Source organism: Mastomys coucha, unplaced genomic scaffold (assembly GCF_008632895.1).
Source record: "Mastomys coucha isolate ucsf_1 unplaced genomic scaffold, UCSF_Mcou_1 pScaffold1, whole genome shotgun sequence".
Taxonomy (NCBI): domain Eukaryota; kingdom Metazoa; phylum Chordata; class Mammalia; order Rodentia; family Muridae; genus Mastomys; species Mastomys coucha.
This window is the reverse complement of record NW_022196891.1, coordinates 78928833-78940652: the sequence shown is the minus strand read 5'-3', so window position 1 is coordinate 78940652 and position 11820 is coordinate 78928833. Positions and strand designations below refer to the sequence as shown.

General features: G+C 40.0%; 1 protein-coding gene across 20 annotated transcripts in view; it reads left to right on the top strand.

The window, feature by feature from the left end:
* Enah (ENAH actin regulator) overlaps positions 1-11820 on the top strand; it is a 119582-nt gene that overhangs the window by 65766 nt on the left and 41996 nt on the right. For all 20 annotated transcript variants that reach the window (XM_031337073.1, XM_031337066.1, XM_031337058.1 and 17 more), the window contains one exon: positions 1410-1587. In XM_031337073.1, coding sequence (XP_031192933.1) covers positions 1410-1587 — 178 coding nt within the window. The remainder of the gene's footprint in view (positions 1-1409; positions 1588-11820) is intronic.

Below are 11820 nucleotides of genomic sequence, written 5' to 3'. Positions count from 1 at the left end.
AAAAAAAGCCAAACACCAGGAAGCTTGAACCTGTCTCTCACCATAGGCTCAGATCAATGTCCATTTTGCTGCAGATGCAGATGTTAACAATAGTGAAGCTTCTAGAAGACAAAATGAAGTAGTGTTTTCGCAACTTAACATTGACAAATATTTCTTAGGACACAAAAAACATTAAAAGAGAAAAGGATTCTTAATTTGAAATAAAAGAAAATGAACTTCTTACAGTATCGCTAACAGTGAATAGGCAATGGGACAAGAATTGAATACAGTGAATACAGAATGGGACAAGATATTTGGCATCATATGTAAAGTAAAAGATGGGTCATTTAAGAGAGAAGTGGACCAGAGATTTATTAATGAATATAATCAGGAATTCACAAAAAGATTTATCTTGAAACAGAACACAAAAAAGGAGACGTGTGAGATAGCGTAGAGGGTGTGTAGAGCTGTGCAGCCTGGCTGTCTGAGGTTTATCCCTAGAGCCTACATAGAGGTGGGCAGAGAAACAGTGCCACGAAGATGTCATTTGACCTCTACACGTGCGCCAGGCCTGTGTGCCCTCTTCTAAGACGATAACTTAGGAATTATTTTAAATATATAAAGACCAACCCTGTCAGTGGCGGAGCTACACAGTATATGGAGCCATCCAGACCTTCATACACTGCTGTGGAATGGTAAATGGCAGGACACATTGAGAAAGCCATGTGGAGTTGTCTACTAAAATTAAATATATTTATGACTTATACTAGTCCAACATGGGTTCATGTCCAGTAAAATCATGCACTGTGTGTATCAGAAGATGTTCAATAGGATGTTCATGTCATTATTTGTAGTAGCCACAGATTCTGGGCAATAAAAATTGAGTAAAAAGTGAATGAATGGGCAGGTTATACCAACAAAACAGTGAAAACGAACACACCACAGTTGATATAAAAATGGACGACTCCTAATGTGAATCCGAGGAAGGAGGGCAGGTGGGTTTCTCAAAGTGGATCCTGTGATGCCGTTCTTATCAAATCCAAAATCATGTAAAACTTATTTGTATTATTAGAAATACTCTGACTGGATGGGAGGAGTCTAAAGGGGCCTTTACAATTAATATTACATTGTTGAATTTATAACTTCTCAACAAACACGTTAAAGTATGTTTAATGAAGTACATTGCTTTTTTGTTGTTGTTGTTGGTTTATTATTTTAAAACGGGCCTTTTGTAAATATAATATAGCTTTTGTTCGGTCAGTCTCACTTGTAGAGGCTTGCCTTTATTCTAGGCAACTGTCCCAACGAGTTTTCATAAAGTCTGCTAGGAGTAAGTTTAAATAAACACCTACAGTCTGGATTTATATTGGCTTCTTCTCTTATTTTCCCCGGTTATTAGCTGGCTTTATAATGAATTAATTGTCTTTTAGGTTGTGATAAACTGTGCCATTCCTAAAGGGCTGAAGTACAATCAGGCTACACAGACTTTCCACCAGTGGAGGGATGCCAGACAGGTGTACGGCCTCAACTTTGGCAGCAAAGAGGATGCCAACGTCTTCGCCAGTGCCATGATGCACGCCTTAGAAGTGTTAAACTCACAGGAAGCAGGTAAAGTGCCTGTGCTTTCCCAGTATTCTCCAACGGAAATGCTGCGTGTGTGTTAGAGCTAAGCTTTCTGGTCAGCTTTTAAGTCATATATATATATATTTAAAATAGTTCCTAAGTTATTTTACAGAAAAATGTGAACACTTACTTGTTTGTCTTAAAAGTATAGTCTAGCTGGGCGGTAGTGGCACACACCTTTATTCCCAGCATTTGGGAGGCAGAGGCAGGTGGGTCTGTGAGTTTGAGGACAGCCAGGGCTATACAGAGAAACCCTGTCTCAAAAAGCAAAAGAAATAAATAAATTAATTAATTAATTTAAAAAAATTAAAAAGAAACATAGTATAGAAGCATAATGCTGTGAGTTTAATTGATACTAGGACACGAGCTACCAGAAATACAAGGTCTCTGTGTTGCTCAAGCCAGCCTCAAATTCTTTATTTCAGGCAATCCTCCTGCCTTCTGCCTCCAGGGTAGCTGGAACTTCAGTCATTTCCGTATGCCTGTTGTTATTTGCCTTTTATCAAGAAATACATAGGTTTATAAAATATACTTTTTAAGCCACCACTGAGCCTGGGGACTTAATATTTGAGTATCATCTCCTGTTGCTTGTCTCTAGGGGAGCCTTGGCTCCGCAAGGCTGCAACTCTTCACACCCAGTGACCCCCCCAACCATGACATTATTTTTGTTTCTTCTTCATAACTGTACCTTTGCTACTGTTGTAAATTGTACAGTACATAATCTGTGTTTTCTGATGGTCTTTGTTGGACTCCTTAATCCCTAAAGTGGTTGCAACCCACAAGTTGAGAAACTGCTAAGGGTTGTTTGAAGACTTGAGGCACACACTAATGAGCCTCATACTGATCCAAGCCAGAATTGGATTCTTAACACTATATATGTTGCTAAGAAGGAAGAATAGAAATAACTCACTTTGAAAAGCTCAGGTATTCAAAACCTTATGTCAGAGATACACTAAATTTTGTTTTGGTTTAAGAAACAGAAAAAGAAATACACAAATGTATGGTTCTCGTTCGCAATAAATTTTATGATCAGAAAATGTTATATATGAAAAAAATACAAACATAGTTACTTCTTGTGTTGTATGTTTGGTAGTGATTTTCATGATATAAATGTTCTGGATAAAATACATATAGTTTAATGAGGAGTATTATAGCAGGTAAAATATTGATATTTTGTTGATGATATTATAGAATTCTCAAAATCCATTATAAATGATCATTTATATATCTTACTCTGAAGCATGAAAGGTTTAAAGTATCTTAACTCCTTGCCTGTTTTAAAAATGAATTTTAGAGGAGGAGGCATTTTGAGATCTTGCAGAAGGTTTTATGCCATTGTACCTGTGTCTGTTTTATATAAAGTTTTCTTTAGAGGAAATTAACATCTATAAGGAATATTTTGTTCTCGTTGGATCTATTTTGAGGAAGTAAGCCACTTTGGTTTGCCTCTACAAGATGGCGAAGTCTGGTCTCATGTATATCACTTCTTCTAGTCGCTGTACTGTTTTTGTTAGCATATATTATAGGAATAGTTTTACACTGTGATAATTAGGAAGCAAGCTAGAATCATGATTCCTATATCGTAAATCGGTCAGTTACATAATTTGGAGGGTGTTTAGCAGTTTCTGTGTTTGGAACCAATGACCATTTTCGTTTCTTGGCCTTCAAATGGGGATCCAGTTAAGAACTAAATGTCACTTAGCATAGTTCAAATTATTGTTGATGGTAGTTTTGTCATTACCAAATGGAAAATATTGTTCTTATCACTGAATAATGTTACAGTTTGTTTTCCAAATGCCAATTGCTAATACTTGTTTTGTTCTGATTATTTGAAATTCAGTCTTTTTATGAAGAGACTCAAATTACATTCTTTTACAGAATAATAAACATTAATAAATAGTTTTGAATCATGTAAAGTCTTACAAGTATGAAAATTAATGGTTTTATTTGCTGTAGTAGCATTTCTGGTGTGCACAATATATAGGATTATTGTTGTGGGTAAGTTTGACGATGCATTGCCTCTTCTCTTTCGTGTTTTCAGTTGTAGTGTATAAACTGATTCAAGTTAGTTATCTCTGTCATGGACCAAGTTACTGGTGGGGAAGTTTTTGTTTCTATTTTGTTCATTCTTAGAGAAATCAAAGCATTAACATGGTTCATTTGTAGATAGCATGATTTACTTATTTAGGGAATTATTTCCCATTGTCAATACCATCTTCTGAGTTTTGATGACATTCATTGTCTTTGAAACAAAGCATGGGGAAAAATTGTTTAGAATCTAGTGAGTGGCTGGAGAGACAGCTCAGTGCTTAAGAGCACTGTCTCTTCTTCCAGAGGTCCTGAGGTCAGTGTCCAGTGATGACATGGTGGTTCATAATGCTGGGATCTGATGCCCTTACCTGGCATGCAGGCATATGCCATGGCAGAGCACTCATGTATAAAGTAAATAAATAAATCTTTAAACTAAGTGTCATCTGGTGGTGCATGCCTTTAATCCCAGCACTTGCTAGCAGAAGAAGGTGGGTCCCTGTGGGTTCAAGGCCAGCCAGAGCTACAGGAGCCCCCGTCTCAAGGAAGAGGACCTGGAGTGTCCTTGCTTGGGAAGGGGTGCCTTTTCTTGTTCAGATCCTCACTGTAGGAGGGGTATGTCCTGTGCTCCTCTCACCACCTAACCAAACACAGCCAATAGTCCTGATTACCATGGTCTTATCTTCCTTTGCCAAAGCAATTTGCTTTGGGTTCACAGCCATTGTGGGGTGTGTGTGTGTGTGTGTGTGTGTGTGTGTGTGCGCGCACGATTTTTGAAATCATTTTCTGTCAGTCTGCTAACGCAAGCTATTGGAAAGCTTAACTCTTTTGCAGACAGTAGCCCAACACAACTGATCAGAAGCAAAAGAACAAATGTATTCATGAAGGCAGAGCTGTTGTGTGCACCCATCTGCCTGATTCATACATTTTTGTCTCTTTTAAGTTTTCATTAGTATATATTATCTGTACAGAACAATGGATTGGATGATGTTGATATTGTCATACATACACTTAATGTACTTTGACCATGCTAACCTCCATTACCCTCGTACGTTTTACTTTTGTGTTGCCATTTTCCTTCTTTCCTTCTTCCTTCTCATTCTCCCTCCCTCTCTCCCATACTCCCTTCTTCCTTCCTTCCTTTCCTCCTCCTTCTATGGTGCTAGGAGTTGAACTGAATCCCAGGCTTTGTACCTGCTGGGCAAGCACTCCACCACCATTATCAAGCCACACCCTCCGCCTGGTTTACCTCTTTATAAAGCCATGCCCTACACTCACTATTACTAGTCGTTACTCTTATTATGTTATACGTGAGAATCAGCCATTGCCACTATCATTACGTCCTACTTAGTAATTCTCAGACTTAAAGGCCATGGACATGTTCAAACAGAATCTTTTTCTGAATCTCGGTATAGATGGACCAGAAGTCAGGGGAAGAGGTGGCGAGGGCATGTTCTCTGATTACTGTGAGGAGGGATCCACTGAGGCACTGCATAGCCCTCCAGAGCATGGGTTAGCTGTATGCTCCCTTCTTGCTGCTCAAGCCAGTGATGGTACATTTCTCCCTTTACTGGCTGCCATCCTTCAAAGCCCTCTTCTTTTTTTTTTAAAGAAAAAAAATGCAGTGCCTTTTGGACTAGTTATTCTAACCTTTACAAGCTGCACTTGCATATATGTGTGTGTTTAATATTTTCAGTTTTTTTTTTTTATGAAAAGGTGGGTGGCAGGAATGTTTTCCTTTATTTTGTTTTTAACATGGTATGCAATTATCTAATATACTGGAAAGTACAGGAGGTGCTAAATACAGTGTGTTATATTTGGAATTAAAAAAAAAACAGGAATTGCATGTTCTAACATTTTTTTAAAGGAGCTGAGTTAGTGCTTCTGTTTTTGTACCAAATGCTACAGTATAACTCTTCTTTTCACCAATGGAAACTGTCTCATTAATTTAAATTAATGAATTATATAGACCAACCAGCCATCTTTATTTCTGTATTTACTTATCAAGTGTATTTCTAGGCTTTGGATTATGTAAGCTACAATGCCAGTCCTGTTGATGGCTTGGCTGAGGTAAATTTTCACAGCCCTGTTGCATTTTTGTACATGGTTTAAATCCTTTGAAAGTAGGAAATATGTCTCTAAGTTCATTTTAAAAAAAGAAAATGCCGTACCAGTTAAATTATTCTGGTTTTGTTCAAACATGATTAAATATAGCTTACCAAAAGAAAAACCTCAAAATATTTTCTTACGATTAGCTAAAAGACTGAGTTTGTTGGGTTTTGTTTTTTTTTAACCTATTGTGAATAAGAACGTAGCCACAGATAGCCTTCATATGGTTAATAAATTTTGATTCTATTAATTTTTTAACATAAACTTGGCCAAATGTTACTTCCACTATGAGCTTTGGCATTACCCTCAGCAATATGTTTTATCTTTATCTTATGCTTGGAATTGATAGGATTTTCAAAATCTTAAAATATCCTATTCTTGAGGTTTTTTTCCTTTGTTTTTATTTTGTTTTGTTTTCCTTCTTTTGTTGTTGTTTTTTGTTTGTTTGGTGTGGGAGCAGAGTCTCTGTAACCTTGCCTGTCCTGGAACTCCCTATGAAAATCTCCCTGGCTCTGAACTCAAGAGACCCTCCTGCCTGTTCCTTCTCGTTGTTGGGGTTAAAGCCACAGCCACTGTGCCAGGCCCTAGACTACTTTGTTGCCAGTTGCACTTTTACTTTGAAGTCTTCTAGCTGCTGCTATTGAAAAGAACAATACTGAAGGTGGTAGCACACCCCTTTAATCCCAGCACTTGGGGAGGCAGAGGCAGGTGGATTTCTGAGTTTGAGGCCAGCCTGGTCTACAGAGTGAGTTCCAGGACAGCCAGGGCTACACAGAGAAACCCTGTCTCGAAAAGCCAAAAAAAAAAAAAAAAAAAAAAAAAAAAAAGGAAAACAAATTTGAGTTTATAATCTCAAAATTCCATCAATAATGCCCCTTGGTTCATATGTGCTGTGCTAGTAGCCACTGACACTAACACCAGTATGATATCCTTCTTGGGTTTCATTCCTGGCCTGGAGCTAGGTAGAAACAAAGCAGGAACATTGGGATAGTCTATAAATAAAGTTCGAAGTAAAGTCTTTGGAATGCCAAAGGAAATTCTAGGGTCATAGCAAACTTTGCAAACAAGAAAGCGTTTGGACTTCCTCAATAATAGAATATTCTGAGTGAGCTTGTCATGGAAGTGTGACAACCGGCAACAACACACCATGCTCTGTCTAGAGCGTGAGAACTGTGAGGACTGAGGCCTAGGGAAATCCTAATAGATAAGGCTGGAAAGCTTGGAAGGAGGCGGGTGGTGTCCTGGACCATTTTATCCTTCACCCTAAGCCGGGTAGTCAGCTCTGTACTGTAGCACAGACTCGGAGGGGTGAACATGGGAACATGGTGGTGAAGAAGGATGTGGCCTGATACTCAGAAGAGGAGGAACACAGGAGAGCAGAGGTCAGCCGTTTGCCCATGTCACTGTCCCGGCTTTCTGCTTGTGATCTCATTTTGTCATTGCAGCAGTTGGGATTAAACTCATCTAGGATAAACCTTACTGGTGATTTTTATAGAAACCCTGTGAGGTTAGTGATATTATTGTTTAAGAACATTTGGGCTCAAGGTCAGTAGACTGGCTGGCCCTAGGACCTACAGCCAGGCAGTTCCATTTGTCCCTAGATCTTATTTCGAAATGCAGCCTCTTGTCACTGTCCTGTAGGGAGGAGAAAAGGGTGCTTGGAGATGCTATCCAAGCGTGTCAGTTTGGAGCGCTGGTGAACTTGGCGCCATGAGCCGGGCTAAGAAGAGTGGGATGAGACTTCAGAGCAATAAGCCTGAAGTGGATGACAGAGTTGGTTCTGGATAGACAGACAGTATTTAGGGAACTTGATTATCACACTTGTAATAAAGCCATACATTTGGGCCTGGAAAGAGTTCCCAACATAATCTTGGTGCTTTTGCCTTCGTTGTTAGCTGTCCTGTACTATCTTCCAGGAAGATAACATTTAGACACACGTGTGCTGACAGGTGGCCCTTTCCTTTAGAAAGGGATAGATACACTGACTGGAGGGATGGCTCAGACATTAAGAGCACTGGCTGCTCTTCCAGAGGTCCTGAGTTCAATTCCCAGCAACCCATGGTGGCTCAGAACCACCTATAAGGAGATCTGAGGCCCTCTTCTGGCAGAACACTGCATATATAGAACAGGATACATGGAGGGGGGAGACTACTTTCTGTTTTTTTCTACTATCTGGTTTTATTTCTTCTCAGTACATTTTTCTATTCTTCAATTTAAAGCCTCTAAGGCATTTTCTCTTAAAAATGTATTTAAGGTAAGAAAGAAATTATTAAGAAACTATTTAACTACTTTTTGTCTTGTGTTTATTAGTCAAATTTGAAGACATTCATTACAACTTAGTGGAAAACTTAAATTTTGAATCATTTCCAGTTTTATTACATCATCAGTGGGGGGCAAGCAGGCCACACCCTCGAGAGGTTTCCTCATTTACACATCATGAGAAGAGTTAATCAGTGTGGCATGGGCACTGGGTGACCTGGGGGACATTGGTATTCTTAAAGTAGAAAATGTTAATTTGGGAAGCTAATCAAAAAATATAAAAATTTCACGTGAAATAACTTATTTTGAGAATAAAAAGTGCAGACTTTACCCGATTTTCTCCCTTTTTACTTTCACTCCTCCCCGAAGAGGAAATTATTTTCCATAGAAAACTAAGCTGTCCGTTGTTTGAGTGCGTCTACACATGCAAAGAGGAATTAAACGAAGGTCGTGTTCTTAGTATTCTACTATTAAAGCAAGACATAACTGTTCCAGGGCACCTAAGGCTGCACACAGAACCCCTGTCTTGAAAAGTCAAGGAAAGAAAGACAGAGAGAGACAGAGAGAGAGAGAGAGATAACTGTAATACAGGAGAGAGAGTCATACCTGAGGACAGATAAAATTCTGTAATTAACCTTGGACCTACACATGCCCAACACATGTACACATGAAAGTATAAAAAGAAGATGAAATTGGGAAACCAATGTTAGAACTATAGTTTAGCTGTTTATTAACATTTCACATAATATTTCTGAGTGTCCATTTTTCTTGGAGATGCGTAATCATGTTCTCCGAGTGGTAGTTACCTTCAAAACTACTGAAGTAAGTCTTAAAGGGTTTTCAAACTTGGCAGCATATCGTGAGTTTTAGTGATGTCATGAACACCCAAACTACAAGCTGCTTTGAGTCTGAAAATCACCAGTTCTTTGTTAGAGATACTATTACCTGAAACTATCCACACGTTCTAATTGATGATAGCGGGCTTTATGGTTGCACAGACGCTGAGAAGAACAGTATAGCCACAGTGGCTTAACTGAACATTGACTTTCAGTGATTTGTGAAAGAACAAAGATTAATTATCCATAAAACTTCTTTAGAATACCAAAGCTTGATAGATTTCTTAAAATAGTAAGAGACAGCTCAGCGGTTAAGAGCAGTTGTCACTCTTGCAGGGGACCGGGTTTCAGTTTCCAGCAGCACATGGCAGCCTACAGCCACCTGTAATTCCAGATTCAGATGATCTGATGCTCAAAGCACTCCATGACATAGTGCCCAAACAAAGCATTCAGATAAAAGAACAATAAATGAATCTGAAAGGGATGGAGGGAGGGGATGGGGGGGAATTTCTAGCTTTTGAAAAAGAACAGGAACTACTGAATCAAACTTTCCTTTTCTGTGTTCCCCCTCTTACACCTCGGTGACTAACATTTTCAGTCTGAAAATGATTTGGGTGACTAATTTCTCATTCTGACAGGGAAGGGTTAGGCGACTGGGTGTTCTCACCTGCACTGGATACACTGGGCCTAACTCCTCTCCGGAAGATCTTGTCTGTGTGTTTCCCTTAGCCCCACTTTTGGCCTCTGTTTTTTTGGTCCTGCTGTTTACCCATGAGAATTAGTTGAGTTGTGGGCTAGAATTAGGGCAAGAAGGCGACCAGTTTCCTAGAACCATGTAAAACCAGCGTTCCTCTTTTGTTGAGTTCAGCTTTAGCTTTTAGCATTTGTGCTGACGTATTTGAAATCGTTTCCTATCTAGTTCTTCTTGGTCATTAAAAGAGGAATTTGAGTGGGAAAGTAACAACAGTTAACCCATTTTACAGTGTACAGACTATTGTCACCAAGATCACACTGCAGTTTTGCTTCTTAACTATGGTATCCTCCTCCTTTGCCAAACCAGAGGTAGAATTAGTAATTTGAGCTTAAAACCCTTACGGAGGGATTCAGTAAATGTGGTCAAGGATACCTGAGTAGAGTTCCTGTTTGTATATTTACAAAGTGCTCCGCACAAAAGGGTCCCTTCTGTATGCATAACCAAACCAACAAGCTGAATGCAGAGAGCAGAAATAATCCAGTTAGTTGTCTTTTGTGAAGCCAAACATCCAAGGGCTTTTTATTTCAGCCCATTTCTTTTCCTGTAAGAGAATTCCAAACAGCGGCTGCATTATAAAGAAAAGTTTGTTAGCCAACCGTTCAGCACACTTGGGCGTGTATAGGACAGACTTCTGCTGGACTCTGCTGAGATCTCATGGTAGATGACATCATGGTACTGGTTGGTTACACGTGCCATTGGGAGATCACTTAGCCAGACTAGAAAGCCGCAGGCACGCCGAGCGGTGGTGGCGCACGCCTTTCATCCCAGCACTCGGGAGGCAGAAGCAGGTGGATTTCTGAGTCCGAGGCCAGCCTGGTCTACAGAGTGAGTTCCAGGACAGCCAGGGCTACACAGAGAAACCTTGTCTCGAAAAACCAAAAAAAAAAAAAAGAAAGAAAGAAAGAAAGAAAGAAAAAAAAAAGCAGCAGCAGGTGGACCTGTTCTCTTAGAAAAAGTCTTCCAGTGGATGACCCTGGCTCCCTTCTGAGGGCAGCACTCCCACGTGCTTCCTACCAGGGTATCCCGCAGTGATATGAAGCCCGCAGCAGCACATGCAGCATCGGAGACAAACCACAGCAGGGCTTATGAAAATGTAGAACTCGGTTGTTTAAGCCTCGCGGACAGGTTTGTTTGTTTGTCTGTTTGCTTGTTAATTGAGTCCTGTGAGAGCTTCCAGCCTGTGAGAGCTTCCAGCCGGGATGTTGTCCCTGAGTGCTTCCAGTTGGGATGTTGTCCCATCTTGTTGCCCTTACCTTCTACAGGCAGCCATGGCTGCAGTGAGTTCATGAGCAGTGGACATGTCAGGTCTAGATGATAGCATCTCCGAGCCCTCCTGCCTGTGCTCGCCCTTACAACATACATTCTCTCTGTCCTCTTTTTATGAAGTCTCCTGAATTCATGTCTGATTTTTAGGGAGCATCGTGTTAGTCTTTGGTGGTAGAACTTGCCCTTCTCCAAAGTGGGGTTATGAAAACTCAGAGGCAGGTGCTATTTTTGTGGTTAAGTCTGGAAGTCCCCAGTCTTAAGCCTTGTGGCCTGCGGTCCACGACACACCCTTGTGTGTTTGCATAGCCGGCAGGAAACTGCACTGTCTTCAGACTCACCTTACACCTAATTCAGTAGCCGTGCTGTTGGACTGCTTGCACACGTGTAAAAATTGGCACATATCTGTGGGGTTTTTGTTTGTTTGTTTGTTTGTTTTAGGCTTTTTGGTTTTTTCGAGACAGGGTTTCTCTGTGTAGCCCTGGCTGTCCTGGAACTCACTCTGTAGAACAGGCTGGGATTAAAGGCATGCACCCCCACTGCCTGGCCACATTTGTGTTTTTTATTAGCATTTTACTGGATGTCATATCAGTCTGATAGACGAGTTGGATGCCTCTGTCTTTGCACTGATTGAAGGAATGATCAGGAACCATTTCTACCTTGATGGAATTGCAACACAGTACAGCAGCTAAACCTTTTCTACAGATTTTACTTGCCTTGTCATTTTGAAGAGATTTTCACACATTTATCTAGGTGTAGCAGCGCCCACTTGCCCATGTCCACATACACATTAATACATTATCTCTGAGTTAACACCAGGCATTACTGTTTTCATAATCTACACAAGGTAAAAGTCCTAAATCAGCATTTTAAATATCAAGTGGTAGCACCTTTGAAGTTCGTGTTTCATATTAGTCTTATAATCTAAAAGAATAAAAGCCTCAATGGACAGATTTTTTTTTTTTTTTT